At 42.8% G+C, this 21030-nt stretch overlaps 2 protein-coding genes across 5 annotated transcripts in view; both read left to right on the top strand.

The window, feature by feature from the left end:
* CLPTM1L (CLPTM1 like) overlaps window positions 1-8292 on the top strand; it is a 47727-nt gene extending 39435 nt beyond the window's left edge. Inside the window, exons 13-17 of the mRNA XM_075921517.1 lie at window positions 47-81; window positions 1706-1761; window positions 1857-1901; window positions 4784-4899; window positions 5840-8292. Of these exons, the coding sequence (XP_075777632.1) occupies window positions 47-81; window positions 1706-1761; window positions 1857-1901; window positions 4784-4899; window positions 5840-5924 (337 nt within the window). The 3' untranslated portion in view covers window positions 5925-8292. The remainder of the gene's footprint in view (window positions 1-46; window positions 82-1705; window positions 1762-1856; window positions 1902-4783; window positions 4900-5839) is intronic.
* A 7353-nt stretch (window positions 8293-15645) lies between these two features.
* The window catches only part of TERT (telomerase reverse transcriptase), a 53856-nt gene continuing 48471 nt past the window's right edge, over window positions 15646-21030 (top strand). For 2 of the 4 annotated variants that reach the window (XR_012901815.1, XM_075921516.1), the window contains exon 1: window positions 15646-16360. Coding sequence is in view for 2 of the 4 variants with exons in the window: in XM_075921516.1 (XP_075777631.1) it covers window positions 16124-16360 (237 nt within the window). In the remaining 2 variants the exon portion in view is untranslated. The remainder of the gene's footprint in view (window positions 16361-21030) is intronic. The other 2 variants (XR_012901816.1, XM_075921515.1) reach the window with 1 other exon arrangement.

Raw genomic sequence — 21030 nt, 5'->3', positions numbered from 1 at the left:
TTGGGGGGAGAAAAAGGGAAAATAATTTATATTCTCTCCTTTTTAGCTGGTATTCTTGGTTGATTAACAGTTTTGTCAATGGTAAGTATCTCTCTATTTTCCTCTGATACTATACATATATTTATCCTATTAAGGCCAAGAATTTTGAAAATCTAAAACTGAGCTGACGTCCGCAAATGGTGTTGAGTATTCAGCATTCAAAAAACAAATCGGGTCACTTTTTTAGGTGCCTAAATGTGGATTTAGTAACCTGAGTTTGTTCCTTTTTTTTAATATTGCCTTTTTTCTAAATTTTACAGGTGACATTTCAAAATACAAATTAAGGCATCTCAGATTTTTGTAACACTGTGATGTGGAGGAGTTGTGATTTGACAGTGCATCCCAAAATAATAGGGGTCAAACAGAGGAGCAAAAGGGAAGAAAAAATACTTTAAAATAGTGGTATAATATAACACAGTCTATTAGTAAACCACAGAGTGAGGCAATTACAAGTGAATTTTGCATTTGTGCACCTTGCTTTAGTACAGGGGTTCTCCAACTTCTTTTTTTGTGGACCACCTGAAAATTGCTAAGGGTCTTAGCTTAATCATCTTTCCACATGTCATTTATACTGTTAGCTAACTATTGTTAAGCACTTTGGATAAAAGCACTGTGTAAAAAAACTTAATTAACATTTTATTGTTCTACAAATAAAAGCACTCAACTCATATTTTAGTATCTGTAGGGTCTCTTCCCCTGCCACAGAGCTCAGACTGGGAAAGCAGGCCATCTCTTCCCAGCAGTCACTCCTAGAGCTAGGGAAAGTTGCCGCTTTCTCTGGATGCCATAGCCCCACGGGTCCCAAATTCCCCCATCCCCTCTTCTCACTCCACTCTCTCTCCATCTCGCCCTCCCCCCCCACTTGTATCCTATTTCATCCACCTTGGTGAGGTTGGAATCTGGCCCACCAAGTTGGGACCTGGGGGCATGAGAGCACCTGAAGTCTCCTCCGCTAAGTGTGCACAGCACCTAGAGGGAACTGCCGACTGGACGGTTCAAAACAGCTTGTGGTTCCCTCTAAGCACTGCATGCCCCTAGCAGAGCACGGCTGGGGAGCAAGAGACTTTGCATGCTTCCCTGCCCTGAAACCCCAATTGGCCTGGGGCCAGGAGAGCATGCAAAGGGTCTTTCCCCTGCCAGGGGCATGTGGTGGCTAGAGGGAACCTCCCCTTTTTGCCTGAGGTCCCACCCCTTCCAGGGCCCAGCCTGCAACCACATACTAAAATTTGTGAAGTGACCCTTCCCCCTCCCCCCCCAAATATTGCCCACCCTTGCCTTAGAGCGGACCACCTGAGTGGAGCTTGCCTACCATTGGTGGTCCCCAGGCCACAGTTTGAGAACAACTGCTTTAGGATATGTCTACACTGCACTATAGCTAGGAGTGTGCTTCCCAACTAGGGGAGACCGATACACACTGGCTCTGCTCAGAGCTAGTGCTATTTTGAGCACATTAGCTAGACCAGACCTAATATATAGCTGTCTGTCCAACTTGGGAAGCATACTCCCAGCTTCAGTGTAGCTGTACCCTTCATGTGAAGGAGACATGCGCACATGAAAAGCGAAAACTGATGTTTTTCAAACTGAAAGTGTATAAACTTGTTAGGTGTACGTACGTACTTGCTCTTTGTGGCAATTGTCTTAAAATATGTTCACGTTTTGTCTCCAGGAGTATATGCTTTTGGATTCCTATTTATGTTGCCCCAGCTGTTTGTGAATTATAAGGTATGTCTAAATGTTTAAAATGGGGTATTTTTGGCTTTCGGTATCTAGAATTTATTCCCAGTTTTGTTACAAATTATGTGTTTCTTTTCCTGTAGATGAAATCAGTTGCACATTTACCATGGAAGGCATTCACATATAAAGTAAGTAAAACTGTAATTTCAAAAATTTGTGCTACCAAGTCAGCAATTATTTTTTACTTAAGAAGCAGGACAACAATATGTAGCTTAAATGTGAATTTGTATGCTTTAAACTGCCAGTTTTACGCCGCAGCATACATTTAATTTTTGTGCAGTATTTTTTATCTTTTAGGACAATTGAGTTCATCTTCAGTTTTTGAATTGTGGGTTTCCCATAATGCAAATTATTTTAGCTTTCTAGTTTTGATGGCATGACTTGTTTTGACTGTCGGCAACTTTTCATATTAGTAAAATAGTTTAAAATATGTGTATTCAATAAAACAGTAATAGAAGTTTCCATGGCTTGCTAAATACGTTGCAAACTGATAAACAGTTCTGAGAAAAAGTCAAGATCCCATGTAATCCACAGTGTTAAGGAATTTCCCACATTATAGCAAGCTTGTGTTCCAAAATCAGTGTTCACATTAAACAATGTAAATTAAGCTATTTTGTGAAAATGTGAAATGGTACGTTTCAGATTTATTTTCCTACTTAATTCTTTAAAACTGCCATTTTAATCTAAATGAACCTGCAACAGAGTTCAGGATGCAGCATCAAAATGCTAATCTTCATACTGTTAACAGGCACATTTACAGATACCATACATGTCAGTCTTCTATAGCAAAAGCGTCTTGCTTTCACAGTAAATACTCTTTCTCAGACATTAACTTCTTAGCTGAAAATGTTCAGGCTTGGTATTTCCTTGCAGGGGAGTTTTGTTTAGAATCCATTTTGGCTCTTAACAAAAGCAGTGAAGAGAAATCACCAAAGAAATTTGTTTGCTATTACTTTTAAAACTTAGGGTGGGTTGTGTGTGTTTGTTTTTTGGACAGCTAATGCCTAAATGGGAACTACCTACTCCGTGCCGTGTGTAGCCGCGGGCACGGAGTCCGAACTACCGGGGATTTAAAAATGGCGGCGCCAGCAAGATGCAAATGAAGCCCGGGATATTTAAATCCCGGGCTTTATTTGCAACTTCGATTGACTACATTAACCACCCTAGTTCGAACTAGGGTGGTAGTGTAGATATACCCTTAGTCTGTATCTGCAAAAACAACAAGGTGTCCTGTGACACCTTAAAGACTAACAGATTTATGTGGCATAAGCTTTAGTGGGTAAAAAACACTTTGTCAGATGCAATGGAGTGGGAATTAGAGGAAGGAGTATATATATCCACTAGTGTATCAAAAGAAGGCAGTTGTTTATCCAGTGGAGGACCAGTGTTTACAAGGCCAATAGTCAGGGTGAATATGGCTCACTCACAGCTGCTGATGGAGAGATGTGTATTAGGAGTTTAACTATTTAAATATTTATGTAATAAGCATCCACTCATAGCTATCTGTTACAGTTAAATCTTCGTGGGGGCACACTGACTCCCAGCCCCTCTCTCTGGGAGATAGTTGCTGCCCCTGTACTGTAGGCTATGCAGTATAAAGCTTATTACTGCAGAACCCACAGCACGGCCAGCTCCCTGGGAGAGGGGCCAGGAGCCAGTGCACGTCAGGCGCTGGCTTATACTAGTATAAGCCGATTCCCAGTGTGTACTAGCTGCCAGCCCCACTCCCAGTGCATGTAACCACTAGGATTTTTAACAGTTGTGGTTATCTTTTTAATTTTTTGCATACCTAGTGTGAATTCCAGGAGAGGGGAAATTACCTTTGTACTGAGAACACCATTATAAATTCTTATTCAGTCTTAGTTTGGTCATGTTAACTTTGCAAATGAATTGCAGCTCTGCTGTTTCTCTTTATAGTCTAGTTTTGAAGGGTTTTTTTTTAATTCACTATTGCACGACTAGGGAGACTAAAGGTGCATCTACACAGTACCTGAACCTCGAAATAAGATACACAATTTGCACTATGCAAATTGTGTAGCTTATTTCAAGTCTATTTTGAAATTTTGTCATCTGGCGCTACTTCGAGCCATGCCTTACTCCTGGTAGAATGAGGTTTACAGGGAGGTGAAATACTGCATCCACTTATATTTCAAAATAGCGGACGTGATCAAAAGACGTGGGGTAGCTATTCTGGGATATCTCTGGTATTCCAAAATGTCTTTGCTGTGTAGACATACCCCAAAAGTGGTGTTCTACTAGTTTTTGCACATTGCCTTTCTTGATGTCTGATTTGTGGCCATTTATTCTTTGGTGTAGAGACTGTCCAGTTTGGGCAAAATACATGGTGGAGGAGCATTGCTGGCACTTGATGACATATACCATGTTAGTGGATGTACAGGTGGATGAGCCCCTGATATTGTGGCTCACGTGGTTTGGTTCTGTGATAGTGTCGCTTCTGTAGATAATGTGGGCAAAGTTGGCAACAAAGTTTGTTGCGGGGTGGATTCCTGGCTTAGTGTTCCTATGGTACATTGTGTGGCTGCTGGGGATGCTTCAGGTTGAGAGATTGTCTGTAGGGGAGGAATGGCCTTTCTCCAAGAAGTCACTTACTACAGGACAGGCTCAGCAAGAAAAATAACACCACTGGTTATCACCTACAGCTCCCTGCTAAAAGATCCCTTACTCTCACAGGCTTTGGGAGACAGGCCAGTTCTCACCTACAGACAGCCCCCCAATCTGACACGCATAGTCACCAGTCAAGTGCAGATACCAGAGCAGGCAGATCCATTTTTGGTTTTTATAACCTGGCTGTAACTTCTCCCATTCAAAGTTCTGGCTCTTTTTTTAGGTTTACCTATTAGTTTTTATATAGTGCACTCTGTTCTAAGACATGGGTAATAGCCCAACTCCTGGTATGATGTTTGAAACTGACTACCTAACCACAGAGTTAATGTGCCATCAACTGAACCATACTTGATATCTTTGCTGAAAATATTTCCTGTATTTACAGGCATTCAACACCTTCATTGATGATATCTTTGCTTTTATCATCACTATGCCAACATCGCATAGGCTGGCATGTTTTAGGGATGATGTGGTGTTCCTCGTCTACCTTTACCAAAGATGGTATGTTTTCTCTTCATCCCTTCTTCTCTTTTTTCCATTTTCATTAGTGTCTGTCACCAACAGATCCAAGCAGCTATATCAATACTAATTAAATGCAGGAGAGAAAAAAAAACTTTGGGGCTCATGTTAAGATTTCACTGTGTACTGTGTATCGTGTTTGTGAATTTGATAGTCCCAAGGTATACTCTTATTATTCATACAGGCCCTCTTAGGAGTTACTTACTCATGTTTGAGAATTAAACATAAGCTGATCACCAGACTGACTACATACCCTTGTTTACATAAAGGATTCTCTTACCTTTTTGTCTAGGCTTGAAAAAAATCCTCAACTTGGCCAAGAGAAAGCTCGCCTTGATGAGGGAGGAATCTATACCACCATTTCTAACAAAATCTAACCTTGCTTTCTTCATACAAAAATATCTACCCAGTAAAATTTGAAAATTAGCATTCCCGAGTCTGTAGACCACTCCAATACTTCTTAATTTTCACTGCTGCATCTATGCAGAAATCTGTGGTGGTAGAGTTCATGTCAGTTTCTTGTTGGATGGAAAATTAAGAGTAGAAGCAAATTTTGGAGTTAGTTATTAGGAAGTGGAATGGAAAAGGAAACAGGGTAAGAAGTTTAGACTTGCAGCAGAGATGTATTAGTCTATCCATAGCCTTGTAGAATACAAGGGGAGTGAGTACTGGAGATCCTCTTCCCCTGGCAACTGAGCTTTAATGGCAAATGGTATGTCCATTGCCCAGTTACCCACACATCAGATACGTGGACCTTTCAAGTTTCATTGTATGTGAAGAGTGGATATGATTCTACTTTGGACCTTTTTTTAATGTTCCATGGCATTAGACTGACATTGGGGAGGTAAAGCAAATGATAAGGTATCAAGTACTGGTGTATGCTATCTTTTACCATGTCACTAATTTGTGTTTTATCTGTAAGGCTATATCCTGTGGATAAGAGCAGAGTGAATGAATATGGAGAATCTTATGAAGAAAAGCCGAAAAGAAAACCCCACAGAGAATAGTTAAATAGTAGAAGATTATTTCTGGACAGCTACTGGCTCTGTGTATTGTTTGGTTTTAAGGAAGAAAAAAGAATTGATTATTTAATAAGAGTATTTTTTTAAAGCTTATGACAGAACTCCATGGACAATAAATACATCTTCTACGTTGCCAAAACCGTGTTTTCATGAAGAAGTCTGCCAATGTTTCTGCAGGATGTCACTTAAAGAATAGTTAAACATATTTAAATGTCTCTTACATGAAAATTTAAACATTAATTTCTTTATTGTTATAATGAATGTGTTAGTATGTGTTTTGAGATCGCTCAATTAACTGGTCATGTGGTACCTTTATTGATAAAGGACTTCTAGGCCATAAAAAGTGCAGGTAGGCTGTGATAGTTTCAGCAGGATAGAGCTTCACTGCTGAACCAAGGATTGTTATTTTAAGGTATAACTTCTGGAACATTAGATTTTAAACTGCCTCACACAGCGCCATTCTAGGTTGACACTGGACATGGAAGGGCTCAAATTCATGGGGGGTTAAACTGACAGAAGCTATATGGGACATTGAAATAAGAGTCCTCTGGCTTAAAATGTTCTTCCTGGAAAGAAGAGGATAGTAACCCAAACTGTTAAAACTTTTTAAAATATTGTCAAGCTTTTTTAGCCTGTAATATGACTTTAAATCTTAATTTATTTTTAAATGACAGAGCTTTTTACTATAAAAAGCTGATGAGCATGTGCAGCTGTTAATATTCTGTGACTATTTTTAGTACATATCTAAAGTTGCATAAACTCTTCCTGCATTGCTAGCCTAGAACCTCTTTATTCCCTACCAAAATGGGTATTTATGATTGATACAAGCCATTATGGTGCACTAGGAAAATACATTCCTTATACAGTCTTGCAGCCGTATATGTTTGCATGATAAGACACCATTGTGAACTATTGTGCCAACTCTCATATGCTTTCAGAGGCAAGTTTCTTAGTCCTCTTGATTGATATTATAAATTAGGTAAGTAAAACATACTGCATTCAGCTAATCTGAAGGGGATTGCTTGAATTTATAGATGCTCAGAAAACTTTCCAGTCACAAAAATATTGTTTAAAGTGCAGAGTATCAGACTAAATTCTTATCATGTTGTCAGTTTGGATGTTGTATTTATCACTGAAATGCAGCACTTCTTGCAAATTGTATGCAAAAATATATTCAAATGGCAGAACAGTATGCATTTAGAACCCCGTTACATGGTTTTATGAAATAGTAACTTGCATCTAGAGAGCACTATAGTTAAATGAACTGCATTGAGTAACTTTGAAAATACATGTTGCTTTCCTCACATTAATTAATAAACAAAAGATTTGAGTCCCAGAATAAGCATTAAAGGGTAAATCCTAGTTCCACTTCGCTAAATTAAGTTCTTTATTTTAAAATTAAATTGATTAACTTCTAGAGATCTTACATGGGGGAAAAATAAAAACATTGCTGACCAATTTTCATCTTTTAATTTACTGCATATTTTTGCTAGACTCTCTCAACATTTTTTTTACTTCAGTATGACACTAATTAAAAATGTAAATAATGCAAGTGAAGAAAACACTGCTCTAATAATGGTTTGTCTTATGCAGTAGCTTTTATCAAATGCCAGTGTTTGCAGTGGTTTGAAAGCACAAAGTCCTGCAAAGACAAAGCATGTACTTAATTTGACGCTGAGTAGTCCTACTGAAGTCATTGGATCTTAATTTAACTTGCATTGAGGCTCCTTTACACCATTCTGACAGTGTAAAGTAGTCCTAAAATGGACATTTTAATCTAATGCCCACTTTGATTAGTCTTAAGGCCCTGATTCTCATTTATGCTTAAATCCTTTTACACTCCTGAAGCAGTGTAAAGTTAACGTGTAAGATCTTGTAGGATTGAGGTTGAGTCAACCATGATCGTTTTTTCTCATTTTGCCAGCTGTAGTTCTGCATTTCCACACAGACTACTCTAGGACTCCTATTTCATAGTTGTAAACGTCTAGTTATCCTGATAATAGTAACTTTTACATTGGTCCTTTTGGTGTCATTTTAAAATGAATTCGAGTCATTGATGTTTCTGAAGTGGCCTCCGAATATCTAATTTCTGCATTCAGGTATTTTGCATTTGTATTCAACATTCCTTTTTTGTGAGTAATTGTTTGAAAATTATGTTTACATCTTTATGTACTGTTAATTATCCTTCATAACTTTCCATATCTTCTGGTGATAGGAGATGAATAATTTTCCATACAACAATGGTTATACTGGATGTAAGGTTAGAACATTTGATGTTGTAAAGCAGTGAGGCTTTGAATCAGTGGTTTGTTTTCTGCATTCCATTTACAAAATAAAACATGTATGGGATGAACGATTTGAATTCTGATTTATTAGAAAACTGAGTTACTGTATATGTTACATAAAGACAGATGAAAGAAGAATTGACTACATTTTAAAAGCTTTCATTGTACTGAAAAAAGTCTTACAAAATCATGGAATGGTGTTCTAGCTCTAGTCCACTCAGTTTGAAATGCACTCTGTCTTCCCTCCTGAAAGTCTGACATAATTGGACAACTTCAGAGTGTTCCAGAAGAGATTACAGATGTGCAAAATACTTTTAAAATGCAGTTTTATAAATATCATTGTATTCATGATAATGTGGTGTTCTCACAACACACAGAATTGAGTCAAGAAACCACCATTTTAGTACATGATGAATCCTATGGTTTCTGTTGGATTTTAAGGTATACATTTTGAACTTCCGTAATTAAATTAAAATCATTTTTAAAAATTGTGATGGATAGGACAAGTGCTGGCCTTTCTGAACATCCCAGCATACAGTAACCAAAGAGTTAAACTCAGGTAGCTAGGAGGTGTTGGTGGGGAGCCAGGAGAGCCCATGGGGGAAGGTGTTGAGATCTGAAATGAAATGAGTATCTGCTGGCTAGTCTTTTTTGTGAGAATTTAACCTGGGAGCTGGGGGAACAATATGAATTGAACCAGGCAGAACTATCATGCCTACAAAGAATACTGGGCATGGAAATGAACGGGATCTCAAAGCATGGATCTGTGAGTATATAGGGAAAAGTCCATTTAGATGCAATCAGATTATTTCCCTTTTTTGTTGTATGGTTAAACTTATCTCTGCTAAGTCCCTGTGGGCCTCTCCCGCCCCCACCCCAAACTGTACTTTAAGCTCTATCCCAGAGATTGAATTTTGTTTTTAAATTGTTCTTTTCTCAGTTGCTTTAAAACACCTAGCAGCCAAGTATGCTTTGGCTTTATAGAATCATAGAGCTGGAAGAGATCTCAGGAGGTCATCAAGTCGAGGCCCCTGCCCAATGCAGGACCAATCCTAACTAAATCAACTCAACCAGGGCTTTGTCAAGCCGAGACTTAAAAACCTCTAGGGATGGAGATTCCACCACCTTCCTAGGTAACCCATTCCAGTGCTTCACCACCCTCTTAGTGGAATAGTTTTTCCTAATATCCAACCTAGACCTCCCCCACTATAACTTGAGACCATTCTCCTTGTTCTGCCATCTGTCACTACTGAGAATAGCCTTTCTCCATCTTTGGAACCTCCCTTCAGGAAGTTAAAGGCTGCTATCAGATCCCCCTTCACTCTTCTTTTCTGCTGACTAAACAAACCCAAATCCCTCAGTCTCTCCTGATAGGTCATGTACTCCAGCCCCCTAATCATTTTGGTGGCCCTCTGCTGGACTCTCTCCAATGCATCCACATCCTTTCCATAGTGGGGGCCCCAGAACTGGACACACAACTCCAGATGTGGCCTCACCAGAGCCGAATAAAGGGGAATAATCACATCTCTAGATCTGTTGGCAATGCTCCTCCTAATGTAACCTAATATGCTGTTAGCCTTCTTGGTTACAAGGGCACACTGTTGACTCATATCCAGCTTTTCATCCACTGTACTCCTCAGGTCTTTTTCTGCATAACTGCTATTTAGCCAGTCGGTCCCCAGCCTGTAACAATGCTTGGGATCTTTCTATCCCAAGTGCAGTACTCTACGCTTGTCCTTGTTGAACCTCATCAAATTTCTTTTTGGCTCAATCCTCTAATCTGTCTAGATCACTCTGGACTCTATCCCTGCCCTCCAGCATATCTACCTCTCCCCCGTGCTTAGTTTCATCCGCAAACTTGCTGAGGGTGTAATCCATCCCCTCATCCAGGTCCATTAATAAAAATGTTGAACAAAACCGGCCCTAGAACTGATTCTTGGGACACTCCTCTAGAAACCGACAGCCAACCTGACATCGAGCCATTAATCACTACCTGTTGGGCCTGACAGTCTAGCCAGCTTTCTATCCATCTTACAGTTCATTTATCCAATCCATATTCCCTTAACTTGCTGGCAAGAATATTGTGGGAGACTATCAACAGCTTTGCTAAAGTCAAGGTATATCACATCCACTGACTTTCCCATATCCACAGTGCCAGTTACCTCATCATAGATGCTAATCAGATTGGTCAGGCATGACTTGCCCTTCGTGAATCCATGTTGACTATTCCTGATCACTTCCCCTCTTCCAAGTGCTTCAAAATGGATTCCGTAAGGATCCCTTCCATGATTTTTCCTGGGACTGAGGTAAGGCTGACTGGACTATAGTTCCCTGGATTGTCCTTCCCTTTTTTTAAAGATAGGCACTACATTTGCCTTTTATTCAATCATCTGGGATCCCTCCCGATTTCCACAAGTTTTCAAAAATAATGGCCAAAGTCTCTGCAATGACATTTGCCAACTTCCTCGGTAACCTCAGATGCATTAAATCTGGACCCATGGATTTGTGTATGTTTAGCTTTTCTAAACAGTTCCTAACCTGTTCTTTCCCCACCAAGGGCTGTCCACCTCCTTCCCATAGTGCATTGCCTAGTGCATTAGTCTGGGAGCTGACCTTGTCTGTGAAGACAGAGGCAAAGAAAGCATCAAGTACTTGAGCTTTTCCAACATCATTTGTCACTAGGTTTCCTCCCTCATCCAGTAAGGGCTCAACACCCTCTCTGATCACTCTTATTGCTAACATGCCTGTAGAAGCTTTTCTTGTTACCCTTCAAATCCCTTGCTAGCTGCAATTCCAGTTGTGCTTTTGCCTTCCCTGCATTCTTGAGCAATATATTTATACTCCTCCCTTGTCATCTGTCCAAGTTTCCACTTCTTGTAAGCTTCCTTTTTGTGTTTAAGCTCACCAAGGATGTCCCCTTTAAGCCAATCTGGTTGCCTACCATATGTGCTTTTCTTACTGTGCATGGGGATGGTTTCTTCCTGTGCCTTTTTAATAAGGCTTCTTTAAAATACTGCCAGCTCTCCTGGACTCCTTTCCCCTTCACATAAGCATCCCAGGGAGTCAAGTATATCTTTTTGTTTTAATAAAAGCACCCTTTTTAAGGTGATGATTTGATTCTTGTGTCCTGGAAGATCATAGGAGGTCTATGTATAGGGTTGCCAGGTGTCCGGTCGGTATTTGTGGCTTTTGTCTGGTTTAAAAAAAAACCCTGAAAATACCAGACATGTAAAATATACGGTATTTTCTGTTTTTCTCGGATTGAAGGCTGCTTGGGACATTCTTCCCCCGCTGTGTCTGGTGGGAGCAGGGGAGTGCAGGAATTCAAAGGGTCCATGACTCTTATTTTTTGGTCTTTTTGGGGGGGTGGGGTTTTTTGTTTTAACTTTTGGTTCTTTCTTTTTTTCTTTTTTGCTCAACCAATTCTTTTCCTGCCATGTTTGGTGTTTTTTGTAAAACACTATATATATGGATGCCTAAGACTGAGGGTCAGCTATCAGAGATTCCAGTTTCTTTTCTCTTTCTGCAAAGCTCTCTTTTGGTAAAATCAGGTCTTCATCACGTGATCCCTCTCCTGTCATCCATTTCCAGATAAACAGAGGCTAGGGACAAGGTTCCTACCCATCCTAGCTAATATGTCCATTGATGGACCTAACCTCCATGAATCTAGCTCTTTTTTTAACCCTGTTAAAATCCTAGTCTTCACCACATCCTCCGGCAAGGAGTTCCACAGATTGTGCACTGAGTAAAGGAAAACTTCCTTTTGTTTGTTTTAAACCTGCTTCCTATTAATTTCATTTGGCGACCCCTAGTTCTTTCATTGTGGGAATAAGTAAATAACTTTTCCTTACTCACTCCTTCTACAACAAAGTAATGATTTTATAGACCTCTATCATATCCCCCCTTAGTCACCTCTTTTCTAAGCTGAAAAGTCCAAGTCTTTTTAATCTCTCTTCACATAGGACCCATTCAAACCCCTAATAATTTTTGTTGCCTTTTTCTGAACCTTTTCCAATGCCCATATTTCTTTTGAGATGAGGCGACCACAGCTGTACTCAGTATTCAAGATGTGGGTGTACCATGGTTTTATATAGAAGCAATAAGATGTTCTCTTTTTTTTTAATGATTCCTAACTTTCTAGTTACTTTTGACTGCCACTGCACACTGAATGTATGTTTTTCAGGGAACTATCCACAATGACTCCAAAGATCTCTCTCTTGAGTAACTGTAGCTAAATTAGTCCCCATCATATTGTATGTATAGTTGGGATTATTTTTTCCAATGTGAATTATTTTACATTTATCAACATTTCATTGCATTTGCCATTTTGTTGCCCAATCACTTAGTGCGGTGAGATCATTTTGAAGCTCTTCACAGTCTGCTTTGGTCTTAACTATCTTGAGCAGTTTGGTATCATATGCAAATTTTGTCACCTCACTGTTTATCCCTTTCTCTAGATCATTTATAAATAAATTGAATAGGATTGGTCCCAGGGCAGACCCTCGGGGGCTCCATTAGTTATCGCTCTCCACTCTGAAATCTTACCATTTATTCCTACCCTTTGTTTCTTGTCTTTTAACCAATTACTAGTCCGGACCTTCCCTCTTATCCCATGACAACTTATTTTACTGAAGAGCCTTTGGTGAGGCTGAGGTATCTTGTCAAAGGCTTTCTGGAAATCTAAGTACACTATATCTACTGGATCCCCTTTGTCCACATGTGTGTTGACCCTCTCAAAGAACTCTAGTAGATTAGTAACGCATTATTTCCCTTCACAGAAACCATGTTGACTTCCCCCAACAAATTATGTTCATCCACGTGTCTGACAATTTCATTTTTTTACTATAGTTTCAACTAATTTGTCTGGTACTGACATTAGATTTTGCCAGGATCACCTCTAGAGCCCTTTTTAAATATTGGCGTCACGTTAGCTATCTTCCAATCATTAGGTACAGAAGGATAGGTTACAAACCAGTTAATAGTTCTGCAATTTCCCATTTGAGTTCTTTCAGAACTCAAGGGTGAATGCCATTTGGTCCTGGTGACTTGTTACTGTTTATCAGATTTTTTCCAAAACCTTTTCTAATGACACCTCAATCTGGGAAAATTCCTCAGATTTGTCACCTAAAAAGAATGGCTCAGGTTTGGGGATCTCTGAATTAAATAATTCATTTAGCTTCTCTGCAATTACTTTAGCATCTTGATCTTCCAGGGACTCAACTGGTTAAGCAGGCTTCCTGCTTCTGATGTACTTAAACATTTTACTATTAGTTTTTAGTTAGCTGTTCTTCAAACTCCGTTTTGGCTTTTCTTATATTTTTACACTTAATTTGACAAAGTTTATGCTCCTTTCTATTTTTCCCACTAGGATTTGACTTCCACTTTTTAAAAGATGTCTATTTCACTGATTCTTTTACTGGTTGTTAAGCCACAGCAACACGTTTTTGGTTCTCTGAGGCTATGTCTACACTGAGTTTAGCCGAAAGAGGCAATGCAAATGAAGCACAGATTAGTATTTTCTCGTGCTTCATTTGCATAATCTTTTCCGAACCGTTTTTGCACAAAAGCAAGCAGGGTGGATGTTTCCTTTTTGTGGAAAAACCCCCTTTTTGCACAAGATCCTTATGCCTCAAAAAAGGAGGTATAAAGATCTTGCGTAAAAAGGAAATGTCCACACTGCTTGTTTTTGCACAAAAACTCCTTGCGCAAAAACGGATCAGAAGATTATGAAAATGAAGCGTGAGAAAATGCTAATCCGCACTTCATTTTGAATTGCCTTTTTCAGCAAAACTCATAGTGTAGACATAGCCTTACTGCGTTTTTTAATTTGGGTTATACTTTTAAGTTGGGCCTGGTGCTATGGTGTCTTTTAAAAGTTTCCATGCAGCTTGCAGAGCTTTTACTTTTATAACTGTACCTTTTAATTTCTGTTTAACCTCCTTGTTTGTGTAGTTCCCCTTTCTGAAATTAAATGCTAGTGTTGGGCTGCTGAGGTATTTTTCCCACCACAGGGATATTATTACATCTGGTGTGGGAGGTCAATATTGTTCTTTGTAGGAAAGTAGCTAGTGAAACCCTAGGACCTGGATAATGCTGTCAATTAATGCATCAGTGCAGGCCTGCTTGGGAATGGACCAATGGGGGCACAGAATGGGCTCTTTCTAGGCTACATCTACACTGGCAGCTTCTTCCACAAGAACTGTTTTGCGGAAGACTTCTTGCACAAAAAGTCTTCCACAAGAGCGTGTCTACACTGGCATGTGTTTCTGTGCAAGAGATGTGCTTTTGCGCAAGAGCATCCATGGCAATGTGGACTTTCTCTTTGCAAGAAAGCTCTGATGGCCATTTTAACCAAAGGGGCTTCTTGCTCAAGAAATTCATGTTGCTTGTCTACACTGGCCTCTTCTGGAAGAGCTCTTGCACAAGAGAGCTTCTTCCTGAGAGGGAGCATCAGAGTTCTCGTGTAAGAAACTCTGATTTCATACAGTAGAACGTCAGTTTACTTGTGCAAGAACACGTGGCCGGGTAGACACAGCCTTAGTGTCTTCTTTTTAGATCCTCTCTCCTTTGTTCAGGCACATTTTTTTTTCAATTAAGAGGCAATAAAGGGGTCCAGGAAAACCTAGACATGTGCTAACCCTAGGTTGTAATAGTACTTGTTCAAGTTCTGCAACTTAGGAGAATCATGCATCATGATTCTGCATTAGCAAAACTCAAGAGAACTGTTCAGCACAGGGTCCCTGTTTCCGCCAGAGTGCTGTGGTACACTGGACAGTGGGAGTTAATGGCCCTGTGTGAACATGACTTTCAGCTCCCACTAATCCATTGGTAAATCACAAGTATAGCACAACACATGGAGCCAGGTGGCAGCCTGAGGCACAATGAGATACTTACGGGTGATGCTGCACCACTGAGGCAATCATTCATGTGTGATGACCACAAATGCCCAAGTAGGCATGTGCGCAAGCCTTACACAAAAGTTGGTGGCTGTACATTGACCTAACATGGGCTAACCAAACCTGGCAGTGTGGCTGCGGGATAACACCACTATTTGGGAATGTCCTGGTTTACATGAACCTGCAGGGAAGTTGAAAAGCATCAGAGGGATAGCGGAGCAGGTCTGTAACTGGAAAAACTTAAGCAAAATGCAGGACAATGTAGCACTTTAAAGACTAACAAGATGGTTTATTAGATGATGAGCTTTCGTGGGTGGGTCTGGCCCACGAAAGCTCATCATCTAATAAACCATCTTGTTAGTCTTTAAAGTGCTACATTGTTCTGCATTTTGCTTCAGCTACCCCAGACTAACACGGCTACATTTCTATCACTGGAAAAACTTAAATAGTCTTGTGGCACCTGTGAGACTAACACCACCTGGAGATGGTACCTGAGCTTTCGTGGGCACAACCTACTTCTTTCACCTGAAGATGTGGGTTATGCCCAGGAAAGCTCATGCTGCCCTCTACATGTTTTGCTGGGCTGCAACCCTACCTCTTACTGTGAGACAAAGAGCTTGTGGGAGCAGTTTACTGCCACACACGCAGCACCTTCCTCCAGCCCAGCCCCTAGCCCGCCCTCCATCTCAGCTCCTGCATAGCGCCCCCCTCCCCTCCCGTTCCAGCTCCTGGGGGCGGGGGGGGGCTCCGGCGCGCGGGGTAAGGGCGGCCCTTCCATGGGGGCTCGTGCAGGCCTTGCGCGCAGTGCGAGCACTTACTGGAGCCGAGGGCACCTGGGGTTTCCTGTTGGACCCGGGCCCGGGGGAGCGCGCCGCGCCCGCAGCTGCTCTCGGCCCGGGGAACGCGCGAGGTGCAGCAGCAGCAGCAGCGGCGGCGGCGGCGGCGGGCGAGGCGCGAGCCTCTCGGAGCCATTAGCGCCGCTGCGCTGCCCGGCTCCAGAAGCATGGCGGGCGCCGGGCCGTTCCGTGCCGTGCTGGCCATGCTGGAGGGCTGCTACGCTGAAGTGCTGGGGCTCGAGCGGTTCGTGCAGAGGCTCCGGGAGGCGGCAGCGTGCGGGCCGGGCCACGCTGAGCTGCTGCAGCAGGGAGACTCCGAGCTGTACCAGGCGTTCGTGGCCCAGTGCGTGGTGTGCGTCCCCCGGGGAGCCAGAGCCATCCCCCAGCCTGTCTCCTTCCAGCAGGTACTTGCGGCGGCGGCGGCGACTGGGGAGGGGGCTGTAGGGCTGGCGTGCCTCACGGGGCACTTGCTGCCTCCATCGCAAGCCTTATGCTTTGGCGGCGCGAATAGTTCCCGGCTGCTTGCCCCGGCTGCGGACTGACCTTGCTTTTGCGGAGCAGAGGCTAGTTCCAGAGCAGGAAGGGGCGCTCCGCTGCCTTTTCTCCTCTTCCCATGGAAAGAGCGAGGCTGCAGTGCCCCGCGCGGGCTGCCTATGCTCGCTCTTCTGTCTCGGTGCTTTCCTCTCGCTTGTCTCCCGCGCCTGGGCTTGCGTGCGAGTTAGAGCCTGCACATTGTCTTGTAAGACAGCAGCCACTCAGATGTTTACTTTTCCGTGTGGGGCCAGGTAATCGCTTGGCCCTGGGGGGGGAGGGAGGGAGCGGGGGGGGGGTCGGGCTGAATCTTAGCTTCTTCTGCCACAAGCCCTGCAGCGGGGTGGTTCTTCCCTCCCCTGATGGTGATGGATGAGCACGTGTCACCAGGCTCCTAGGCTGCAGCTAGATGAGAGTGAGGGTTAAATGTAAGATTACATTCATATGGTTCCATGCCTTTATGTTTTCCTTGTTCGGGTTGGCCCTCCCTGGTCCAAAAAGAGGGAAATTTGCTGGACCAGGAGAGGTTGCCTGCCACCAGCCCTGTCACCCCCCACTGCCTCCACTTCTGCCCTGGCCATCCCCCACTGTCTCTAGCCCAGCTGGGCTGCTGGCCCTTCCCTACTGCAGGTTATGTTTCCACCCTGGCTGCCCCCCTGCCTCTAGCCTGGCCGGGCCATTGGCCCCTGCCTATAGCCTGGCTGGGCACTCTGCCCTGGCCGTCTGGCCCCCAAGCCCTGCCGGCCTCAGTTTTACTGCCACAAGCCCTCCTGCCACGAGACTCCAAGCCCCAGGGCTCTCTGGCACTGAACCACGGATGTTGCCGGACCAAAGTGGCCCAGTTTTGGGAAGTGCAGCCTCTATGCTACCATCAAAACCAGGGACAGGGAACCTCTGGCCTGTGGGCAATTCACCAGGGTTAGCTTGGTGGGCCACCAAATGCATTGTTTTCCTGAGTGTCCACATGGCTGCTCACAGCTCCTAGTGGCTGTAGTTTGACATTCCCAGCCAATAGGAGCTTCAGGAAGCTGTGTCACTGTAACTGCCACTGTGTGGATTTGAACCTGGGATCTCTGACGCGGAGTATAGGAGCCTCTACCTTGGGAGCTAAAAGCCAGCTGGCTCTCAGCCCCAGCTGTAGAGGTCTCTTGAGCTTAACTGTTGCTGTGGTCTAGGTACCACTTGCACTGCTTAGTAACCACATTAGGTGTGTGGGTTACACCACTTCCCGCAGCTCCTATTGGACAGGAACGGTGAACTGTGGCCACTGGAGCTGCGAGTGGCCGTGCCTGCAGACACTCACATAAACAAAGTGCCTGGCGGGCCGCATCTGGCTACCATGCTGGAGGTTCCCCATCCCGGATCTAAACATTGAAAAAGAAACCGTAATTTTTGTTTAATTAGAGCTTGTGATGGATGGAAGGGGTATCCACAAGAGATCTTTTCTAGACATATCAGCCATTCTATTAATTAAATTGCCTGTAAAGGGTTAAACCCAAAGACAGTGGGTCTCCAGGAAGTGTTATCAGGGAGCCAGGAGAGCCAATGGGAAGAGAGTGAGAGATTTGAATTAAAACAGGTTCTGTGATATGGGAGGAACATGACCGCCACCATCTGTTCCTTGCCCTTTGAGGTTACTCCCCTCTGGCCCTTCAATGACATCCATCCTTATTTTCACTGTGCAGCTCTGCCTTGGAGATGAACATCTGGCCCTGATCTCGTTTGGCTGTTTTGTCGAGATTGGTTGCTCCTGGGCTACTCTGCCCAACTGCAAATATGAGCACTAGGCTATTTTCTGGCCCTTCTGTAGCTTCAGTTGCCCTGAAAGCTATAAAAAAAATAATTTGGTTTGGATCACTGGCTTTGCAAGTTGAACTTTCTGTGAGCCTTTTTTCCCCGCAGGCAGTAAAAGAAAAAAAATCCCTAAACTTTCAAATAGTCAAAAGGGGGGGAAAAAGCATCCTTTTAAAATTGAGTTCTGTGTTCCTGGTTCAAAATTATTCCACCTCTGCCACCATGTCAATGCGGTTTCCCACTCTGGCACTTTGAATGCAGTAGGTGGGGACCCACAAGAAATCTTAAAAATACCCTGCCACTAGAGGCTTCTGTGGTTTTTGTTTGTTTGTTTGTTTTTTAACACTTCCCCAAACGTTCCCTGACTTTGGGTGGTACACTGCAACCATCCAAATGCAAAAAACCCTTGAGAGTCCCGGAAGACAATTTCTTCCTGTGGGGTACCCTAGGGCATGTCAACACTGCAGGGCAAAAGTCAAATTCAGATACGCAACTTCAGCTACGCCAATTGCGTAGCTATAGTCAAAATAGCTTAATTTGGCATTTAGTGCTGTCTACGCAGCAGGAAGTCGAAGGAAGAACATTCTTCCTTTACTTCCTTTACTCCTTGCAAAATGAGGGTTACAGGAGCCAGAGTAAGAAGTCCTTTATCTCGACATTATTTCAAAATAATAGCTTGCTGAGTAGACTCACATTTTCTTTTGAAATAACATCAGTTATTCCTAAATAACATTGCTGTGTAGACATATCCTCAAGCTTTTTAACCCTGTGATGCCTATTATATCAATATCCTCCTTTAAAACTAGGCACTCTAGTTCTCCCATTTTACTATTTAGATTTCTAGCATTTGTGTATAAGCACTTTAATAATTTGTGACAAATTATCTGGCTGCCATTTCCTGATGTGTTAGACTCTTTTTCATTTTATTGTGTCTTATCTGATCCGACCCATACTTTCATCCTCTCCTCCTTATTAGAACATAGAGTATCTCTATTAATAGAACCTCCCCAATAGATGTCTCTGATCGATCCATGTGCTCCTCCACACCTGTTGGCTTTCCCCCAGCCCTTAGTTTAAAAACTGCTCTACAATCTTTTTAATGTTAAATGCCAGCTGTCTGGTTCCATTTTGGTTTAGGTGGAGCCCATCGTTCCTGTATAGATGCCCCCATCCCAAAAAGTTTCCTAAGTTCCTAATAGATCTAAACACCTCCTCTCTACACCATCGTCTCATCCATGCATTGAGACTCTGAAGCTTTGCCTGCCTACCTGGCCCTGCACATGGAACTGGAAGCATTTCTGAGAGTGCCACCAAAGAGGTCCTGGATTTCAGTCTTTCCTAGCAGCCTAAATTTGGCCTCCAGAACCTCTCTCCTACCCTTCCCTTTGTCATTGGTACCTACATGTACCACGACCACCGGCCCCTCCCCAGCATTACATATAAGTCTATCTAGATGTCTTGAGAGATCCGCAACCTTCACACCAGTCAGGCAAATCACCATACGGTTCTCCCGGTCATCACAAACCCAAATATCTTATGTTTCTAATGATCGAATCTCCAGTTACTAACACCTGCATTTTCCTAATGACTGGAGTTCCCTCCCCTGGAGGTGTATCCTCAGTGTGAGAGGATTTCATAACATTCATAACAACTGGAAGGAGGGTCCCAACTATGGGATCATTTCCCTCTGCTCCAGTTGAATGTTCTCCTTCCCTGAGCCTTTCATCCTCCTTAGCAGCACAGGGGCTGTCTGACTGTAGGTGGGACAGTTCTACAGTGTCCCGGAAAGCCTCATCTACGTACCTCTTTGCCTCCCTCAGCTCCTCCAGTTCAGCCACCCTAGCCTCCAAAGCCTGTACGTGGTCTCTGAGGGCCAGGAGCTCCTTGCACTGAATGCACACATATGCCACCCGCCCACAGGGCAGGTAATCATACATGCTACATTGACTGCAATAAACAGGATAGCCCCCACTCTGCTGCTGGGCTTCTGCCTGCATTCTCTCCTGCAGCCATCTAGGTTATTGATAGGGTTTTTATTTAAATCGGGAAGTTTTGTTTTTAGTTTAGTTTTAAAGAATATCACTTGTACCTCATCTCCTTCCAACTGCCTCTCGAAACTCCTTTCACTGCCCCTGTTCGCAAAGCTTCCTGGTCGCTTACTCACAAGCTTTATAAAGCCCTGGCCTTCCTGACAGCCTCGTCCCCTGGCTAAGGCTCAACCAATGAACAGAAGATTCTAGATTTCAAATCCTTGTCAAGAAGCTCACAGCTTTCAACTGCTGGCTACAGCACATGGTCCTTCAAACAAAACAGCTCAGACCTTGAATTTCCAAACAAACAAACTGACAGACAGACAAACACAAGCTCAGCACACAGTTTCTTTCAGGCAACTAGCAAGTAACCCCCAAACACAAACACACACTACACACCGCCACTTATCTCAAGGGTCCTGTATTCACTCCTCCTTCACTTGGAGAACTCACTCTCAAAACTCCCTGTTAGCTGCTCCTGTTCGCAAAGCCATTTAATTAACAGAATAGCTGGAATGTCTAGAAAAGGGTAGTCTCTGTTCCATCCATCACAGAGTTTTCACATTTAGGAAAATATAAAAGAAAACAATTTTTGTTCTGCTCTTTTATGTAAAGTGCAAAATATTTTTTCATCTTGTAGAAGAAATACACTGGATTTCTCTCTCAAAGCTACTGTTCAAAATTATTTTAAAATGATTGAAATGGGACTCCAGCTATAA

This window comes from Pelodiscus sinensis, chromosome 2, assembly GCF_049634645.1.
Source record: "Pelodiscus sinensis isolate JC-2024 chromosome 2, ASM4963464v1, whole genome shotgun sequence".
Taxonomy (NCBI): Eukaryota; Metazoa; Chordata; order Testudines; family Trionychidae; genus Pelodiscus; species Pelodiscus sinensis.
Note: the sequence above shows the minus strand (reverse complement) of the source record. Positions and strands in the feature narration are given on the sequence as shown.